Below are 21,526 nucleotides of genomic sequence, written 5' to 3'. Positions count from 1 at the left end.
TCCGCTTTTTACGTGTCCTTTGTCACAAAGATGGGAAAGATTTGCATATACAGCTGAGGAAAGTAACTCCTGTATGGGGAAGAAAGCCACATGTAAGAAGTCACATAGAACGAGGCAACACTGAGAAGGAACAGATGAAAAATTAGTTCTAATGACTGTTCAATAGGTTTTCTTAGCAGAATTACTCACCCTTCCAAAATATGCAAATCTGTAGTGAAAGAAAGACAAAAGCTAGCTGAAGACAGGAAAGACGAGGATAGGAAAGGTTTGACAGAAAGAGAAAAATAAGTGAGAATGATACTGGCATTGAGGAGAAAGGGAGCCTGTAAGCGTTTTTTCGTGAATGTGATGAAGAACATATCAGTAAGCGGTAGGTGATGAGAGTGTACCCATCAAAGACAGCTGGCAACATGGTAGATGGTACAGATTTTTCCTCCGGAAACGCAGAAACAGACAGCCCCCTCTAGCCCGCGGGGCCCAGCGCGAGCCTGGGCGCTCACTCTACGCCGGGGGCACCGCTCCCTCCCGCCTCCTCCGCAGCCCCGGTTCGCGCACGGACACCGCGGCGAGGAGGCCGCCGCGGCCGTTACTGCCCTCAGGCTGGGGCGCCAACCCCTTCCTCCCGCTCCCCGTCCCGCTCCCTTCCCGCCCGCTTTGATCCGAGGGGCACCATCCCTTCCGTGCTCGGAAGCCGGCAGGAAGCCGGCACCGGCACTGCGCCCGAGGCAGCAGGCCAACGGGGCGGGCGCCGCGGCAGGAGCAGCGCAGGGAACCCCACGGCCACCGGCACCCGCCACCGCCCCTGGCGACGGGCGGGGCCCTCCGCGCGTGCGCAGTGGGGAGAGGCCGGCGCCGCTGCCGCTGCCGCTTGCCCTTCCCCTTCCGGCCGYGCCGGGGCTCCTGTCAACATGGCAGCGGCGGGCGAGCGGCGGCAGCTCCTCGGGGCGGCAGGTAGCGGCCAGGCGGCGGCGGCCGCGCGGGGAGCGGGGCGGTGGGAAAGCGGCGGGGCGCGGAGGAGGGGGAGGCGCTTTGGGGAGCGGCGCGGCGGGCGGGGGTTGGTTGGGGGGCGCGGAGGCCTGGCGGCCCCCGGGAGCGGTGGGGCGGGCGCGCTTGCCCGGGGCTGGGCAGCTCGTTTTGGGGAAGCACCCTTGCCGCGCCCGGGACGTTGCTCACTGCTTCGTTTTCCTCCACTCAGTAGTGCTTGCGCTTGTTCTGGCTTCCGATGCAGTTTTTGTGGAGGATCTAGACGAATCGTAAGTACTGGGGGGGAGGGGTGTCTCCTGCTTTGCTGCTTTCATACTGTTTTTCTTTGGGGGGGAGGGAGGGAACAGCCCAAACCAAAAGCTTTGCGCAATCTGTAGTTGTCCAGAAAACGAGGCTAAAAAAGTTTTACTTTTTCTTAGCAGAAGTGGTAGAAAGACCGTGATATGTGTTAAGTAGCTGTCATGAGTTAAGCCAAGAAACACCTTAATTTTGCAGTTTTTTAAAGCTATTGTCACCGGCTCTGTTGCCAGAAATTTTGCGGGCTCCTTTGCACTTCTTTTCTTCTTGGTAGAATAAATATATTTGTGGATTGATCCTGATCCAAAATAAAGGTGACTGTGTTTAATCCAGTTCTTTATTTGTGTTTGCTGCTAAGCTGCCACAGGGGAAGGAGAGTTAAAATGCATTCACATGTGGCCAGGAACAGAAGAGAAAAAGAGTGGCTTTTTCTTTCCAGCAGCAGGGCTAGTGCATGGCCGCTTGAAGCCATGAACATGCACGACTGCATGAAAATCCTGACAGATTTAAGCCTAAGACTATCGAGCTGTTGAAATGGGTAGTTCTGCCCTGAACCTGGTTGTGTTCTGTCTTTGCTTTAAAAATTGTGTGGATATGTATTTGCTGTTCCCACAAAACGTAACTTTCCACAAACGAAGATAATTTTTTCAGTCAGAGCAGCAAGCTGATCTAAAGCAAACTGCTGCCACAAAGCAGCATGATTATTAGAACTGAAATGGAAGGTGTAGAAAATATTTGCATGGGAGGTGAGGAGAAGGCATTCAATTGCTATTTCATGATACATTTAAGCCAGCTGAAGTCTGTGTTTTTATAAGGGTTCAGTCCATGATAAATTGCTTCATAGAGCTGAAGAGTCAGAAAAGCATCGCTTTTTTTTGACATTCTGCTTACTCAGCAAGAGCAAATAATGCTAGGATCAATTTGAGGGGCAGTGAAAGTACAAGGGGAGGGAACATATCAGGGATATTGAAGGGAGAAACCTCAGCATCTCTGACTTGTGTTTAAACTGTTGTGAATGAGAAGCTGAAGCACAGAACTGCTTGGCGTTGACTTTGCAAAGGTTGTTTTTGATCCATGCTTCATATTTTCAAAGACTGAAGATGTAAAGACCAAATGAATAAAATAAAATACATTTCTGCTCCCACGTCACGTTTCCACAGTTGTAAGTTTGAATGTAATTGTTGCTTGGAATGAAGAAGCATAATTCTGTAGTCACGGAACTTTTGTGAAATAGCTGCTAGAAGAAAATCCTGTTCTAGAATGCTTTGCTTTTTAGCTCCTAAACTACAGATGCCCGTATTTGCATTTGGGAATATAGATTAAGTGGTGAATTGTTCCTAACAATCTTCTGTTTTTATCTACTGCACAGATATTGTAATTTCATGGAGTTTTTACTGTTGCTGAAAGCTTTGAGTTTTATTTGAATTATGTTAGTTACAAACAGTGCCTGCTAGGACAAATTGAAGGTTCCTGTACCAACCTTACAGGATAGAAGAAAACAAGTAGCTGAGAAAAAGTAACAGAGATGAGAATTACCCTGCATCACCCAATTCGGCCATAGAAGAGAGGCAAAATGAGAGCTATGGTTTTTATTGGCTTACACTGGTATAACTGCTTGCTGCCTGAAATCTGTACTTGTCCTGCCATCTTTGCTGAGCTGTGGCAATGTGCTAACCAAGCAGAAGAGTAATTTAACCAAAAAAAGTAAATATTTCTCTGTCTGGTGAAGGTGCTGTAGTGGCTCAACACAGGGTTGGAGAAGCATCAGAGCTGGTGGAAGGGGAATGAGCAGAGAAGAATGGAAGCAGCAGTTGGGTTGGCTTAGGTTTCCTTGGAGTTGTGACCAAGGTCTTTAGTTCTGCTTCATGCTGATTTCTTTTAACAGTTAAGGATTAAGTGGAGTACATAGATAAAGTGGAGGCTGGGGCAGTGTTTGATCACATAATGCTACATGTTGGGAGGTGTATGTTTTTGACATAAATGGTTTTGATTCAAGGATATATAACACCTGCCTCATCTTTCCTCCAGTATGATTGTTCTTGTGTCTACTTTTGCTGACAGAGAGAGGATTGCAGAGGGCAGTTAATGGGAAACATTGAGATTTTACACTTAAAAATATATTTACAGACCTAGAAACAGCACCTTTGGGAAATCTTGAGGTACCTATTTATACAGAGATTTCTATTTTTCTTCAATGGTATGGTTAGCTTCTTTAGTATTGTCTAATAATTTTGTCATGTTTACGTTATCAAACTACAGATATTGCAGCCATGGAAGTGCTGATATAAATCAGTAAGGCTTTCATGAGAAAGATTTAACTGGCAAATTGTAACTTCATAATAACTGTATAGTACTCCTCTTTCTAGACTGAGTTGAGGTAGTTTTGTTTTTGTCAGACTTCATATTTTAGTCTCTGTGGAAGTTGATCTTTTAGCGAAATAGATGCTCTTAAGTCTGTTGTACAACTTATGTTGTATCTTTTATAAAATGTTTGGTCCAATGAATGTGTTGACAAAGTTACTGGATTCCATTAGAATGCATTATATCCAAATGTTTCCTTTCCTTCTCTGTTTTTTCTTGCTGTCTGCTAGTTTTCTAAACAAGATTTTAGTCTGCCCTTCAGTGCTTTAATGTTCTTTACAGTCCCCTAGTAATGCTGGGGCAGAGGTGATACAGCATTTCCTTGTAAATTCTTATTGTATGAACCAAAGATGATATTGTAAATTCAAATACAGCCCAAGATCTGATGATTCAATAGCTGCTTTTTACCTGTTGCATCATAACTAATTATTTGTCTTTATAATTGGAAATGAACTGGAGCTTTATTAGAATTCACAAGAGATGATAGACTCTAACTAGTTCTTTCATTAGCTCTGCAGTGCTAGGGTGGTAAATTTGTCTTTTAGTGAGTGTGCAACCAAGCAGTTGTTTGCCTTAAAAATGCTGCTTTCTAGTAGCTGTTTGGTATTAGTCATTGCAAATACCTTTTCCATTTTACAAGTATTACAACTTCAGTGTGCTATCAAAAAGACAAAAAAAGGGGGAAGGGAATTGAATTTTCCAGTGAAATGCAGCAATTTTAAGTTTCAAACACTCAGCTTTGTGATTAGATTATTATATTAGTGATTTTTTTTTTTTCTTCCAGGCAGTGAACTAACATCAGCTTCAGTATCATTTCAGGACTATTATATACCATTATGAATCTGTTCAATTTTAAATAAAATGTAATAAGTGTTCTGTGATTTTGCTGACTGTCTATGAGCCATTTATAGTCATGCTGCATATTGGGAAATGATGAGTCAGGTTATCACTTCTATTAATTGGATCTTAACTCTATAATGTAGACTACATACTTACTGTATAAGTAATTATATATAATCCTCTCTTTCCATTAAAGACTTGGCAAACCCTCTGCAAAGGTGTCACAATAAGAATTTTGTATAATGTATTATATAGTAAGTGACATTGCTCCCAGTTCTAGTCATTTTTATTAATGTTTATCTTTTTCAGAAAGAAACGAACCTTGCATAAAAATTTTGGTTTATTTAATTCACAATTTAGAACTAGTTAATGAAATAATATATATGATCTTGTGGTACTTAAAACAATTCAGTGTTTAACCAGCATTCCAAGAGGTACCAAGGAACATTCATATTTCACTCTTTATTTTTATTTTAGAATATAGCGGTTTTAGCATCTACTGACAGATTTGCAGTTAGTAAATCTAGCCAGTTCATTAAGTTGCCATTGCTCTAGCATTAAGAGTAGTCAGTAGTACTAGTGTATTTCTGTTTTTTATTAATAACTTCAACACTTACTTACCAGTAGTTTTCTGTGTTATTTTTATAAAAAGCATAAACTAAAACACCTATAGTAGTCAAATCCTGAAGGAAGTTGAACTAAAATTAATGTTAACCTTAAAGATAATTCACACTTAGTGTACATTCAGTAAAGTGCTAAGCTTAACAGTAATGTAAATCCATGCTGTAGGAGAATGTATTAGTTGATCTATAAAAATGCTAGGTTTTCTAAATGGTCCTCAGCATATGATATTAATGTAACTAAAATAGCTTAAAAAAAAAGAAAAACCTTTTCCCCTTAGTTTACTTATCTTGATCAAACAGTTCTATGCATTTGTGGGTGTGTTTTTGTTTTTTTTTTTTCATGTAGGTGGTTATAGAAACCTAATATGGTACATATTAGTAATTAGTACAATTAGTAATTAAAATTAGTATCTTTTCTCTCTCTTCTCCCCCCCCAAAAAAAGAAACAAAACAGAGAAATCTAATACTATAGTTTTATACCAACTTAATTACAGAAATAGTTTTACTTTTTCACAAGCAAACTTCATTTATGTATTTTCAGATGTATCATATATTTTTTTTCCCCTCCTAGGTTTAAAGAAAACCGTAAAGATGATATTTGGCTTGTAGATGTGAGTATGTGAGAAAAATGTGAAGATTTTTCACTTGATTCCAAATCAAGCTAGCAGAAATCAAAACACAAAATGTACTATATACTACGCTGTAGTAAGGCTGCTTACATTTGGAAAGTCTTTTGTGCATGGTGCAGAAAAATTACATGATGTTAGTTCTGTTGACAATATGGATAAGCAATCTGTCCGTATTGTTCAGGATGAACCAGGAATCAGATTTAGTACTGAATGCAAGCTTCACTCTATGTTTTAAATCCCTTAAAGAGGAGATCCCCTAACACTTAAATTGAGGGGGTGGTAACCTGCATTCAGATTTTTTTTTTTTTTTTAATTCTCTAGTTATATCTACTAACTTGTGTGCTCTTATATATTATTTGATATTGAAGTGCTAAATATCTAGGCTTCTTTTACTTTTCTAACACAGTTGGGGAGATTCAGTGCTGCTTAGTTCAGAAGCAAAGCATTCCTAAAATGATTGAGCTTGTTTAGGAATGAGAAAATTCTTCTCAGCTCACCCAAATCTGAACTGTAGTTCCCAAGTAGTATAATTAAGACTTGTGTTTTTTTAGTGAGGAATTTGACATATATTGTTTCAGAATTAATCGATAACGTATAGGAAGACAGAATCCAATTTTGCCAGGTTATGACCTGATCTTGTTATGCCAAAACATTGATATCTTCCTTGTTAATGTTGCTGATGTGTTGCAGGAAGACCTTTGATAGGCAGAAAGATGGAATGGAATGGAGTCTTCCACCTGTTTGGTTTCTGAGAAAATGGGATTGGTGGGATTTCACAGTGTGCCTGTATAAGAATAATGTCTGAAAAACTGAAATCCAGTGAGCAGCTTGGAGGAATATATGTATATTCCACTTCTTTTCAAAGAATAGAGTTCTTCTAATAGCAAAGAAGTTCATATTCCTGAATATGGATTTTTTCCTAAGATTGTTTATGTGATCTTTTAACTTCCCATAATAAAGGGAAGTGTTCCAAAAGAGAGTTTTTTATTGTTGCTACATAGTCTATTTTTAAATAAGAAATGGTATATTAGTACAGAAATTAAATGTATTCATTTTAGACTTCTGTTTTCATTATTAAAAATAGCATCAAATCATAAACGCTCAGTTTGCCACTCCAGCTTTCTAAGTAACTTGGGTTTTTATTAAGTCTTGTAACATAAACACACTTGGAAAATATCTTGTTAATGTGTTTAAGAGTTCAAATTAACTTTTTTTTTTTTTTTTTAAATCCAATATATCTGCTGCTCAGTTTTATGCCCCTTGGTGTGGCCACTGCAAGAAATTGGAGCCTGTGTGGAATGAAGTTGGTATAGAAATGAAAAACATGGGCTCTCCCGTAAAAGTTGGGAAGATGGATGCAACTTCCTTTTCTAGTAAGTGTGGTTTGATTGGGGAAATTTAATGATATCCTGTTTTAAAACTTTTTTTATAGTTACTCTTCTGTTCTTTATCATATAAACAAATGCACTCAGTCACTGGGGAACAATCTCTTGAGGTTTATGTTCCCTTTAAAAGTTATAGCATACTATAGTGTGCATTTTTATCTTGCTTGTTCCTGCTTTTGTGTCGGGAATTCTTTCTGACACATGGAAGATAAAAGCTTTTCAAAGATACAACTTTTGGTATGCTCCTTAGAATACTTCTCTACAAGCATCTTTACATAGTGCTTCTATTGACAGCATCTACTTTAACAACTGCATTTTAGGTTCCTTGTATTACCGTTGGACAAGTATTTGTGTTTTTGCTGTTACTTTTTTCAGGTAGTCAGTCCTTAAGATGTTACCAAAAGGCTGCTGAAATCACTGAAGTCATTACATCAGTGTTAAGCCAGTTTCTCCCAATTTTCTCTTCATGTCTTCTTGAAGAACCAGTCTCAGACATTTTAACACTTCGAGGTTCATTTTTGATGAAGCCTTTTTCATATTTATTGATCTTCAAGGATATTTTAAGAAAAAAGCTTCATGTATTCAAAGAAGCGGTTTGGGTAGACATAAAATAGTTGTATGCCTAATACTACTGTTGTAGTACTAATGTGCTTGCTTATTGTCATTTCACTTTAACCTGTCTTGGACCAGGAGGGTATTTAAAAGGGCAAGACATAGGGAGCAGTGGGGCCTAAGTGAGCTTCTCCAGGTCTGTGCATGAAGTTTGGTCTTTTGAGATCAAAATGCTTGTCTCGACTGTCACTTTAGTGTATGTAACCTATTCTTTAAAAACACATAAATTTTACCTTGTGTGTTTCATCTTGAAGACACTTACTTGCTAAAGTTGTGGTATCAGTTGAATTTTCAGGTGGGTTTGCCTTAGAAATTCACTGAATGTGATCAGAACAGAAATGCATTACACTTGGGGCTAGTATAATTGCTGTTTTGTTGATATGAAGAACACAATATAGAAACAAGCTAAGGCAGTGATGTAAATAAGTCCACTTCCATGATGTTGAGAGGATTTTAGTAATCTCGGTAGATGGAATGTAAAAAATTGGTATCTGCATAGTCTGCAGTTGTCAAGGCATTCCTGACTCTGCTTAAAGGCTGTACAAGTAGAAATAAACTGCCTGTCAACAGCTCTTGTGATTGAATGTTCTAATATGTGTTTTAATACATTCTAGTTTTTCTAAATACAGATATGAGAGGACAGGATCAGAATCAAATTGAACTTGGTTCATGTATTTTAGATCAATATCATTTGAATAAGATACTGGTAGGTGAGTTTAATTTGTGTATGTAGTTCTGTGCAGTTAGGTTTTTGACTTGGGCAGAGCCCTGCATACAAGTCCTCCCACGTCTGCTGCTCTGGAATGTAGTCAATAGCTTCAAAATGTTTATCTTAAAAGTATTGAACCCTGGTGGGTTGTGAGTGTAGGAGTTGATTTTCGTCAGGGAATTGCACAGGCATTATCTCAATTTAAAACTGGAAAGTTTTAGCTTTTTAAAAAAATTCAATTATTTTAACTTTTGGATAACAATGAATTGACTTTAAAGTATATTCTAAGGTGGAGGTTGTTGTGCTGACAATGAGAGGGAAGATTGCAAATCGCACTCCTGTAAATGACAGGAATAAGACAGAAGCTTTTAAACAAACATCGCATGGGCCATAGAATTGTGGATAAATCAATGGCCCTGTGTGTGTGTTGGGGAGGGAGAGTTCTATAATTGTCTCACTCTTTACCACTTCAGTAAGCAGCAGGTAAGTAACTGATTGCCTAGGAAAAGTCTATCTGTGGGAGTTGACCTCTGCAGAATACAGTTGCCAGACTGACTTTTCTGTAACTGCTGTGGTATAATATTGCACTTCTGCGTTCTTAACCATTACACAGTAGCATATGTTTATTAAATTGTCTCTTATTTATCTATCTCTTAAACATTAGTATTACAAACTCTACATCCATTATGCTTTTCTTACTACTGTCTGGAAATATCTGATGCATGTACTGTGCCTATTACATGCATACTACCTTTTGGTGAAAACTGACCAAACATGTCTGTTTAATAGACTCTTATGCTGTTTAACTTTTGCCATTCAATTTGGGAAACTGTAGTATGCAGAAAGAAGCCCAAGGTTTAATGGTGTGTCTTAATAACAGTAACTTCTGAAAGGAAGTGAAATAATTCATACTGAACTAAGTGGTGGGATTTTCATTAATTTACGTGACTTGAATACTAAACTGTCTTTAAACCTTAGACTGGAAGAGCAAGAGAGACTTGGTTCACTTTGGCATTAATAAATGTCTTTCAGGTATTGCATCTGAATTCGGAGTGCGAGGCTATCCAACAATTAAGCTGTAAGTTGATACTTCTTGTTGAATTATTTCCTTTCCTACCAGTGATCTCATGTGGATTAAAAAAAAGTATAGTTGATGTCTGTAAAAAGCTTTTTTTTTTTTTTTTTTGACAATGTCTTTGATTTCTGCTGGACTATCTTTTTTGCTTTGGAATCCTTTGTTTCTAATTAAGATGCTTGATAATACTGAAATTTTAAACAAAGGCAGGTTAGCAAGTTTAGAATTAAACTTCTGATTTTTATGCAACTTTGTTAAGTATACGTGTATATATATTTATGGTTAAAAGGAATTTTGTGTACAAATTGATTTGATGCCTTAAGGGCAGTTCAGGCACTAAATGCATACCTGAGTCTTTGAGCTAAGTTTAGGGAGTTGCTGATTGCATTTTATTGTTTTTAATTACCTCTCTTTTCTCTTCCCTGTTCCTGAAAATCTTGTGTAAATGACACTAATGATTACTGTGCAGGGTAAATTGCGAGAGCAGTTGTTTGGCAAGGGATGTACATGGCTTTTTGTTTCTTATTTCACTAACTATAAAAATCAATGGAGGATAAAATTCTTAGGAAAACACAAATAGGTAACAGTTTTGTATGGACTTGCTCATAATGTTTTGTGCATAGTTCAATCTAAGCTCACGTTAAATAAAATGCTAGTAATTTTGACCACTTCTTACTATGAATATATTGTTTTGTCAGCGGATTATTGTTTTAGCAAATAGTATTCATAATATGTAATAGATTTTCTCTAGTTAAGTTTCTCAAAATGTGGTAAAGATTTTTAGCATGGTAATCTTTAGGGAGGAAACGCTTTTTTGGCATACAAAGGCGTAGAATTGTTTTTTATGATTGCTTTCTTCATGTAGCTTTCCTAAAGTTATTTGGATTCCAAGGAAGCCTGTTCAAGTTTACAAATTTACAAGACATTGAATCTTACTTGACTGTTCTTACAGCACAAGCATGTTGTATCCCCTGTCAGTGAAGTACAGTAAACTGACCAGAACTTCGTGGAAGCTTAATTTAGTACATAAATTCAGGAGGTTTTGCAGATCATTTGATATTTTTCAATTATGAAAAATCATTAATGGAGTTTCTGTTTCCCTATATAAGGACTAATCTGTTTGAAATGCTGAAGGTTTGGGTGTTGAATTTTTTTTTTTTTAATAATTTGGTCCTAAGCATATATTCAAAAAGAAAGCCTATTTGTTTGCAAAGTAAATGACTGCTGTTTACTAGAAAAAATCATTAGTAGTTAACAGTGTTAATTATTAAGAATGTTAATTATTTTCAGAAGAAAATAAATTAGGTATTGTATAAATAATTCCACGATTGTGTTTTATTGTATTACTGAGTTTTATGTTCTGCAGACCAGAGATCAGTTCTTTTGGCCGATTATTTGACAAATGATCTTGCTTGTCATTTGCTAATAGACGACTGTAATACAGGTGTGGAGGTTTTGTAATTCTACGCGTGCAGATATATTTTTAGTTTGTTGCACTTCTGTTCTTTAAAATCTTTGGCTTCTTGAAATGTTCTTATTTTTTTGTTTCTTCCTCTTTTTTTGCCTATTCCCTCTGTCCAGCTTAAAAGGTGACTTGGCATACAACTATAGAGGACCTAGAACCAAAGATGATATAATTGAATTTGCTAATAGAGTAGCAGGGTAAGTATATACTTACATGAGACTATTTCTGGTAACTTAAAACTTCGTAGGTTTTTTTAAAGGTGGGCTGAAAGTGGAATTTATTTAAATAAATTCCAAGACATTGACATTAAGTTAAAGAAGATACGTATTATTCATGCAGTTTCATGTGAGAGTGATGCTTAATTGGCATGCAGAAGGCATATAGAGAGTGACTAGTCAGAAACTCTTCTTTCCAGTGCAAGAACTAGGGATTTTCAAATGACATTGGAAACTCATTGGAGCCAGAAGAAAAGGATACTGACCTAAATGTTGCAAAATATGCAAAAATCAATACTAAGTGGAGTCTGTTTAACAATCCAAGTTTTCTGAAAAAATTGTTTAATATACCCTTGAAACTGGAAGGATGTGGCAATTTGCAACACAAGAAAATTGTTTGTATGGAATTGTTCACAGCAATTTTCGTTTACTTTTTCTTCCTTTCTTACAGTGGCCCATGGCCTCAGAATTTATAGACAATAATCTTGGAGGAGGAAAAAAGTTCAGATTTCTTTTTCTCATCCTTAAGAAGCATTCATTTAGATGCATAAGATGAATTACTGTTCATAACTCTGTAGTCTAGGAATATCACTGATCTCTAATAATTTACCAAAAATTTATAAGAATATTTCGTTCTAGAACCACATTCCCCAAGTGCTGTGCCTACATTCATAAATTTCTCTCTCAAATGATTGTACAGTGGGTAAATGGCTTGCATATTTTTTAGTACCATAGCAGCATTTTGTACTAAGATATCAGTTTTATTTAAAGATGCTACTTGAGGAAAAATTCTTGAGTTTGTTTTGGGTGAGGGGTTGTTTTTTTGATTGAAACTTAAATAATAAATTGAAAAATCAAATGAATATACTTTGGGGAATTTTGTAAGAAACCTGTATGGTCTGTTCCTGGGGATCTTTATTTGTTTGGATTTTTGCAGCTTGTAGAAACTGAGACTTTCTTCTTTTTTTTTCTTTTTCTTTCGCACCCTCCCAGACCTCTAATCAGGCCGCTTCCTAGCCAGCTTTTGTTTGAGCATGTGCAAAAGAGGCATCGTGTACTTTTCGTGTATGTTGGTGGGGAATCTCCTTTGAAGGTTTGAAACTTGATTAAATAAAGTTATTTCTTTTGGCTCTTCACAGATGTAGTTTAAAATATATCTTCTAAAACAGGTGAGAAAGTAATAGTTGAAAGACTGAAGAAAGCGCACGTATTGTAATAAATTCTTGTCTTTATAATTACTGAAGTGCTTTTACAGTCTTTTGTTGTAACCATATTTTCTAATTACTCTTTCAAGATAAGGTTTCCTTTGACTCATACTAAAAGTAGAGAAGTTTAAAAGTTTCCTTTGACTCGTGCTAAAAGTTGAGAAGTTTAAAAAAAGTTTGTATTTTTGCAGGAAAAATACATTGAAGTTGCTTCAGAACTAATTGTTTATACATACTTTTTTTCTGCCTCAGAAGACGTACTACCTGAGGTAAGATGTTTCAGCTCCTACTGTTTCTACTGACATGGTATAATTCTCCATATCTATATCTCTATGTATAGATAGATATCTATCTTTGAAAAGAACATTGACAAATCCCGAACTAATTACATTGAAATCTTTGATATTTGTGTCTATAATGGGTAAAGAGTACAAACTGAGTTTAGGTTATGGTATAGTCTTTTGCTGTCTAGTTTCATCAAACTTTTCATAACTGTTAGTATATAAGCCTTTAAAAGTGGAATGAGTAACTTGTTTGTAATGCGCATTTGCTATGAGTTTAAATTGTTAGTCTGTTATTACTTTGGCCAAATGTTTTGTTCGGTCAAATGAATAAAATGGTAGAAACTTAAACAGAAGATATGCAGGACTTACCCTACTAATCAGGGAAGTCAGTGGAAAGGTTAGCTCTTTGTACCTTGTGCAATTCAGCTGATCAAAGCACTAGTCTGCCCTGGGATCAGCTAACCAAGCCTACTAGCTGCAGAATCCCACACTCTCTCTTTCGGGGATTCTGTAACAAGGAAACCATTCACAGTAAATCACAAGGGTGAGCAAAGTTGCCAATGCTATTTTTAAGCCTAACCATTGTTGCCTAAGTACTGAAGTAAAGTAAAGAGGCTTTCTAATTTCTTGTTACCTCCAAGTGGGACCTGAGTCTGCTACCACATGACTTTGAAAATGCTCATTTGGGGTTAGTGGAGTGAGAGCTAGCATAATTTTTTTTGTGATGCACTTGCATTTTTTGGATGTGGCCAGACTCTTCCCAATGGTGCCCAGTGATAGAATGAGAGGCAGCAGGCACAAACTGACACACAGGAAGTTCCTGTCTGTGTCTGAACATAGGAAACATTTCTTTACTGTGGAGGTAACGGAGCACTGGAACACATTGCCCAGAGAGGTTGTGGAGTCTCAGTCCTTGGAGATATTCAAAAGCCATCTGGACAGGGTCCTGGGCAATGTGCTGTAGGTGACCCTGCTTGATCAGGGGGCTTGGACTAGATGATCTCCAGAGGTCCCTTCCAACCTCAACCATTCTGTGTTTCTGTGATTTTCCTATGTCCTGACAAGTAGAACTGACCTCACTATAAATAGTGTATTATTAGATTTCCAAAAGCCTGATATCAAAAACTAGCTTGATTTGAATACTCCTATTTTTGCCTTAGCCCCAGCTGAGCAAGAAAAGTAACATTCACTTGCACATTGGAAAGTGTAAAAGCCTGGAGCTGTTTGAGATTCTGTGATCATAGTGATACAAGAAGTGAGTTGTTAGGTTTTTCCCCACAAAATATAATGTTGCTATAACTCAGATAGTGGTGGTTTGCAACATTCTGTGGAGAATAACAGAAAGATATTATGAAAACACTGGTTGGTAGTTGTAATGAAGCTTCACATGGCAAGGTGCAGAGTGTAGGATCTGTTTTGCCATCTTAGATAATCTTGTCCCAGGTTTCAGGCATCTTTTGCAAACTATGCTCTGCATAGACTGATCTGCCCTTTAAAGACACTAGACTGCTCTTAGGGGAAATACAAGAATGAAAGCATCATCCAGAATTACCTACTTCTTCCTCATTAATATGAACTGTTACATTGTGAACCTATTGCTTTCACATTTATCGCTGAGAAGGATAATACAGAATGATTACAGAAGGCATGTCAGTTGGAAAAATACTCACAATACTGCTCTTATGTTTTCCCCAACACATCAATAAATTAGAGAATTCATCCAACAGTGTCAACAAGACTAAGCTTCCCACATGTTCTTTTATTAACCACATAGTTTATTAAAATTTTAACTAAGAGTGTCAGCAAGCAGTAAGGAGTAGATGCCAGAAGTCATAAATGACAGGGTTGTGCTTTTTTCAGTGGCTTACTGAAACCATGAGATGGCTAAGTTTCTTTTAAGTTGCAAAGCAAAGGTTTCTACATCTTATATATATATTTTTTATATGAGTATGTTGATGAACAAATAAATCCTAAATATTGTGTTTAGGATGATAATACAGGCGTCCATTGTTCTGTTTACCTAAATTAGGGCTGTTTGCAGCCCTGTGCTGAATGAGAGTGTCTTTATATTTTCATCAGCCTGAACCACAGGAAATAGCCCAGATTTTCAGTGGGATGCATTATCAATATTACTCTCGTATTCTGCAATATTATTGAGTGTTCGTTTAGCAGAAATAACTGCATATGTATTACAGGTACACTGACAACAGCACAAATTGGGAGTAGAGAATAGTACAAGACTGACGAAACCTTCAAATTCTCGTCTGTCTTCTGTTTAGGGTTTATGTCAAACTTTGATAAATTCTTCATGTTACTGCAGATACAAGTAAAAATTCTGCTCGATTTATACAGTGTGTGAGACTTACCTATCAAAAGATAGATTGTGTGTTGTGTTACTTCTTAATATTGCAGAGGCTGAGAAATCTATTTTTATAAAAGGAGACCAAAAATGTTTAAATGTACTTCAAGATATTTCCCTGTGGACTAGCTATGCACACTTTAAGATTTCTTTCTTTGTCTAAAATTTCCTAATCATCCATGGTTTAATTGAAAAACACCTCTCTTTCAGTATGTGACATTGCCTGAATTGCCTGCTGTTGTGGTCTTCAAAGATGGAACTTACTTTGTATATGATGGTATGTAAAAGTATACATTACCTTCGGACAAGATACTGAAAGCATATAAGATAAACCAAAACCAGAACGTGTAGGATTCTTTGAAGGTCGAGTTGGGGGTGGTGGGAAATTCCCAAGTTTTGTGATAAGTAACAGCGTCTTAAGGAATGGAGAAAAATTGAATTAGGCTTCAGGTATTTAATGCCATTCTGCATTTTCTTATGGAACAAAAAAATGCACTTGAGAAAGAATCGTTTCTTAGCAATAATGAAATAGAATTGATGGAGCTTACTCTTTGTCATTCAGTAAAATGCAGCTTTTCATATTACTGCTTCACTGCCATTAATGTACCTATAAAAGTGCTCCTTCACCTGCTACCCAAATACAGTCCTTGATACGAAAAATGGATGAAAACTCTTGCTGAAGGGGAGTCACACATCAAAATCAGCTCTGCAGAAATCCAGTTACAATGAACAACTTTTCCCATCTAATAGATGAGTTTACAGTTCCAAATGTTAAATCAGACTTTTTCTAACAATTTTTCTACCTAAACATGACATCTCTCTCTTGAAGTTAACTGGACTTTTTCAGATGTGTCCAGTTTGAGCTATTTGTGCTTTGGCAATACAGGTTGTATTGGAAATACTTTCTTAGTACAGCAAATCTTCCTTCAAAAACCTTAAGGAAAAGGAAACTGATCGTCCTCCATTCCCAGTATTAAAATTTAGAGGGACAGAAGTAGCAGAATTGAGCATATGTGACTTTCCCACTTGTGTTACATGTATTTTGGTAATGGGAAAGGATCAGACAGCATGACATCTCCATAGGTAACTGATGGCGTATACCATGCATACATCAAACAGTTGATCTTTCAGTCCATTCTTTTTCCTTCCAAAAAGTATCCCTCAAAAAAAAAAAAAAGGTAAAAGGGACAAGGCCTATAGACACTGGAACAGTGCATGCACAATTTGAAGCTGGATAAACTATTTTGAGTGGCTGTGTTTAGCTTGTAGACTATAGAATGGCCACCTGAGAGTAGTAGCATTTCTTAATATTGCTGTAAAGCAGTACACCTGCCATTTATAAAAAGTGTATCTGAGTGGAATATAGTACTTATGTGCTGTATACTGTATTATATGCATACACACACATACTTATATCTATAAGTATACATACCATGGGTTGGTTTATAGGTACAGCACTTATTTACAAATACATCTAGTCTTGATTTAGTCTGCTTACAAATTCATCTAGTCTTTGACATACATGTTTTAAATAAAGGTTTTTATTTCTGATTTGAAACTTGAATTTGAAAATGTATCACTCAGAAAACTATTCTGCTTTTTTCATTTCTGAGGATCAGCAGCACTACAGCAAAATACTCTAGATGGGCCATCAAGGTGTGGTTCAACAGAATGGCTACCCTTTTCTTCCTCTTCAGTCTGCTGTTTTCCCAGTCTCATCCTCCAAGAAGTTTTCTCAGCAGCCTCCTTGATTTGTTTTTGGTCTTTAAAAGAAAAAAAAAAGGGGGGGGCGGGGGGAGTGAATGGAGAGGGAGGGCATGTCAAAGAAACAATTTGAAATTGCTTCTTGCTGGGTGACCCACTTGAAAATTCTGGCTTCTAATTAGTTTGTAAAAGTTTCTCTTTTATAAAATAGTAACAACATTATGGTAAATAAACAAGTTATGCAAGCAGAGTATGAAAGACTGAATGAGGTATGTTTAACTGCCATCATTGGGTAGAAATTAAACATTAAATTGAGTTTTTCTCTAAAAAAAAATTATCTTACAATTCACGCTATAAAATCTAGAGGACTGAGTACTCTAAACATTTGCAAATAATTGATCCAGCATTCTCTGTTTGAAGGAAGAAAAGTTTCCCAAAGTACAGGCAGGTAGAGTAGGTTATATTCTGTACATGTAACTTAGTCTTATAAAATTCTAAACCCAAGACTTAGTTTGGACTTTTGTGGATTTACCCAGCAGAGTGTTCCAGTTATTGTTTGTGTAGTCTTCTTTCGGATAAACTTTCGAAACATTTGAATGTTCCTAGTGGAAGAGACTAATCAGGCCTTCCCTTTTCAAAGGGATTTTAGTTTTCCACCACTCAGACCTTCATTTGCACCTCTTCTTTTCTCAGAACTAACTTCATTTTACTTCATTTTACTTTTTTTTTTTTGGCTGCTTATCAATATCTTTTACCGTTTTTATGAGTTATTTCAGGCTTGTTTTCAGCCATGGAAGAATGTAGTGCTTTTGGCAGCTGTTGAAAAATTTCTCTGATAAAACAAAAAATGTTCACTTTTCATTTTTCTTCATGAAAACAAGTTTTTTGTAAGAGACCATGATCGTCTTTTGATGCTTACTTCAGGGAAAACTAAAATGAATCCTCTTCAGAATCTCCATTTACTTTTTATTATTATTATTATTATTATTATTATTATATTTTTTGTGCCCTCCTGTCTTGAACAGTATCTTTATTTCATTTGGTGGCTTGAATTTAATAATTATGCTTGTGTTTTCTTTGAAGCGTGTTTGAAAGCCTTCCTGAAAAGAAGGGTTCTGATGTGAGAAATTTTTCACGTCTTCTTTCCCTTTGTCCCCCTCCCAATATCAATGCAAAGAACTTACTTAGCTACCCTACCACGGCCTGTGCATGCTCTTTATATACTCTGGTCTTCAACTGGATTGTTTTTTGCTCCAGTCAGTGTTCTGTTCTGGGCTCCTATCCTGTCTTGCCAGTTGCTTTGAGTTTTCTCACTTTAAGTGAGAAAATTTACTTACCTCACGTAAAGTAAAATTAAGTTAAATATTCCACCTGATATTTAAAAAAGAACATAAAACACCCTTTCACCCCTTCCCTTTTTTAAATGAAATCTTTCTAGTCTTTCAAAAACTCACTAGAAGTAAAAGGTTTAGCCAAATATATTTCAAAGCTGTCTTTATCTGGTGTTTTGCCACAGTAAGGGAATGGAATGCAGACCTAAGTTTAACTTTGAGTTTGTTTGCTACAGTCTTATTACAATTAACTGTAACAATGTTCTGAACCTAAAGTTATTGATAATTCACTCTGTGCAACAGTTGGGCCTAAAACAAGTTTATTTAAGATATCTATCTATAGAAACACACACGTGTGTGTATAAGTTATATATACATGTTTTTCCTGTTTACTTGTGATTAAGATCTAATGGTATGGGTTAGAATTAGGTTCTTTTCAGCTTGTAACAACTAGCAGTTGAAATCATTGCCTTCAGTATAACTGATTCGGAATGATATATGCAAGTACTTGTTCATTTGTATTCACACTGATGTTGATGCATCTACTTTTCTTGATTTCCTTTTGTTCCATTTAAGAGCTTTCAGAAGTATTGCTTTCTGTATTTTTGCATCTCTTCACTTCTTAAACTTGAACTCACTTTAAACATAGGGATTAAAACTGTTCCATTCTGCACTGGGTCACGGTCGTCTCTTAGAACAGTATTATGTTTACCCTTGATTTGTGTGGAAAAAAAAAATCAAACCAGCTTTTCCTACCCAACTGCTATAATATTCTTGCTTTTAATTTAACAATTGAAAATACTGTCAAAAAATTCTAAAGCTGAAGAGAAATGTGTTCATGCGATCATGTCTAAAAACAACAAAAGGTAAAAAAGTTGAAAAACTAACGTTTTTATCTAAAGTACTGGAAGTATTTACAAAAAAGAAGGGGGGTGTTCTGTTTGCTTGCTTGTCTTTAAATACAAGATGTATGTTTAATCTTCAGCATTCTTTATTTTTTTTAGAGTATGAAGATGGTGATCTGTCATCCTGGATAAACAGAGAAAGATTTCAAGGTTATCTTAATGTGGATGGCTTTACATTGTATGAACTTGGAGATACAGGTGAGCAGCTGCTACCATTGAACTCTTCCACATCTTTTAAACACTAACCAAAATTAAAGATCATTAAAAACATGTTTTTAAACCTCAAAGTTAATTAATCTGGTCGGGTTGATAGTGTCTACTGTTGTTTGAAGTTGGTGGAACCTTTTTTATTGATTTCTGGTGTCATCCAAAGCCTACAGTAGTCCTTTCTTTGCAACATACAACTTTGTCTAGTCCTGTAAGAGTCAAAAACTGAGTGAAACTTTTAACACTTAATTTTGCTACCTTAAATTAAGTCCTTGAAGGACTTAAGGAATTTTATGACTGGTTTTAGGGGTTTAAATATGGGACTTAGATGTGTCTAATAGTTTCAGATATATTTAGAATGGGTATGGTGAGGAAAGGAGAAGAACATGTGACAAAGTAAACCCCTTGCTTTAGCTTTTCTCTAATAAAATTTTGCAAGTCAGATGAAAACTTCACAGCCAAGTGATTTCTGGCAAATGACTTATTCTGCTTCTGAGGTGTATGTTCACCAAAGTAGCAGAAGCTCATGACTTAAAAAATGCTGAAGTGTTGGGTTTTCCAGAGCAAAGCACCTTATAATCTACCTTCCTTTTAAAAAGAAAGRGGCCTGAGTGTTTTAGTCAATGCAACATTGACTTCTTTCAGGTATTAAGGATTATGAAATGTCTAGAGTCTTACATCTCTGTGAAAGTAATATTTTTATACATATATTTTAAAAGGATATTTACAGAAGTGCTGTTACAAATTGTTTAGATGTAGCTGATCTCTTGCTGTTCCATTTTTGTCTCAGTTCCTTGAATTACAAAAAAAAATCAGAAATGATGACTTTAGTAATACAATGGAGATGCTACCATTTCTTTTCAATATCCTTATGTGTAATTACAAAGTACCTGGAATTCATCAGCTTTTTCCTTCTCAGTCCAAAAAGTAGTTGTAAAAAGTGGTGTTGTCTCCTGGTGTATTTACTATGTAGTGTTTTAGGGCCTGGAAAGAAACAGAAAAAGAGAGGCTTGAAGTATGGAAGAAGACAAAAGCTGTTGCTATCTCATGCTTAAAGAAGGTCTAGGAGTGAATCAGTGTTCTTGTCCTCAAAACTTTTAAGTTTTACTTGAGCAAGGCAATATTAATGCAGTCAACGTTATATAATTTGTGAGCTTCTCTTTTTCGAGTGGAATGCTCCCTCTGGCAAGGTGATAGGTAGGCTTTGAGCAATGGATTGGCTTGGTGGGAAGGGGGTCAAGTGAATCATGGAATCTAGGGAGACTTATCAAAATGCTCCTCTGCACTGCAGAGGCATTACTTAATGCAGCTTCCCGCTACATAGTGGAAAGGTCTGCTTATCTAACCAAAGCTGCCTGACTTGGAGAGCATTTGGTCAGCATTCGTAACATATTTTGATCTGGTTCACCTTAGAAAGCACTTGTTTTTTTCATGACCTAAACTTCAAGAATTGAATCCTGAAAAGATCAGTATATTCCGATGTTTGGTCTTTACATACTTTGGGATTATTTGATAAATCTGTGTGCAGTGTCTTGTAAAAGCTAAGCTCCTCTGACAAAGGGCTGAACTAAGAAGCTGTCTTTCTGATTTAATGAATTCTTGTCTCTGCCACTAAATTCTTACCTTTTCTTCCTGTAAGGATACTACTCCAAATTTTTAAGAATATTGAATGAAAATAGGGGGTGTTGAATCAACACAATTATATTTTGATCACTTTGAACCAGTTTGTAATTGCCATTATATAATAGTTTTTCATAGCATCATATTTATGTATATGCAAATATACAGTTTGAATAGAGAACTACGTATTTGTCCATACTTTTCCCCTTTTACTTCTTCATTCTATGCTTCTCATAGAATGCTAAAGGTGTTGCATTAAGCCACATTTTAATTTATTTCCAGTAGTTTAAGAAAATTGGAACTTGGTCACCTAAAAGAGGTTACTTGCCATCCAGGTTGGTTAATACTTGAAACTAATTCCTGTTTGCTCTTCCAGGTAGGAAGTATTTTCCATAAGACAATGTGTGTGTATTTTTTTCTTTTTTTAATGGTTTTAAAGTATTTTATTCCTTATTTTAGGAAAACTTGTGGCTATTGCAGTCATTGATGATAAAAACTCTTCAGTGGAACATACCAGGTACAGGAAAGAGTATTGGTGACGCTATGAGAGAAGTATATTGGTTTGGCAGAAAACTTTATTGGCTTATAGAATTTTGGACATTTCCTGAAACTTTGTAACTATTCAGAAATGACAGGTTAAATAAAAGGCTTTAACTTGTGAGAGGGCTCCAAATTATGACTTCAACCTACTGACTTTACTCAGTGTATGGCTGTAT

General features: G+C 36.5%; 1 protein-coding gene across 6 annotated transcripts in view; it reads left to right on the top strand.

Annotated features, from left to right (window-relative positions):
- Positions 1–868: 868 nt before the first annotated feature.
- TMX3 (thioredoxin related transmembrane protein 3) overlaps positions 869–21,526 on the top strand; it is a 31,194-nt gene continuing 10,536 nt past the window's right edge. For 2 of the 6 annotated variants that reach the window (XM_026088153.1, XM_026088154.1), the window contains exons 1-11: positions 869–951; positions 1,196–1,253; positions 5,677–5,716; positions 6,984–7,107; positions 9,473–9,518; positions 11,097–11,177; positions 12,189–12,288; positions 12,592–12,669; positions 15,254–15,320; positions 19,083–19,181; positions 21,270–21,327. In XM_026088153.1, coding sequence (XP_025943938.1) covers positions 909–951; positions 1,196–1,253; positions 5,677–5,716; positions 6,984–7,107; positions 9,473–9,518; positions 11,097–11,177; positions 12,189–12,288; positions 12,592–12,669; positions 15,254–15,320; positions 19,083–19,181; positions 21,270–21,327 — 794 coding nt within the window. In that variant the 5' untranslated portion in view covers positions 869–908. Of the gene's footprint in view, positions 952–1,195; positions 1,254–5,676; positions 5,717–6,983; positions 7,108–9,472; positions 9,519–11,096; positions 11,178–12,188; positions 12,289–12,591; positions 12,670–15,253; positions 15,321–16,656; positions 19,062–19,082; positions 19,182–21,092; positions 21,220–21,269; positions 21,328–21,526 lie in introns of those variants that run through there. The other 4 variants (XM_026088157.1, XM_026088156.1, XR_003257109.1 and 1 more) reach the window with 4 other exon arrangements.

Source organism: Apteryx rowi, unplaced genomic scaffold (assembly GCF_003343035.1).
Source record: "Apteryx rowi isolate R43461 unplaced genomic scaffold, aptRow1 scaffold_754, whole genome shotgun sequence".
NCBI classification, from domain to species: domain Eukaryota; kingdom Metazoa; phylum Chordata; class Aves; order Apterygiformes; family Apterygidae; genus Apteryx; species Apteryx rowi.
Note: the sequence above shows the minus strand (reverse complement) of the source record. Positions and strands in the feature narration are given on the sequence as shown.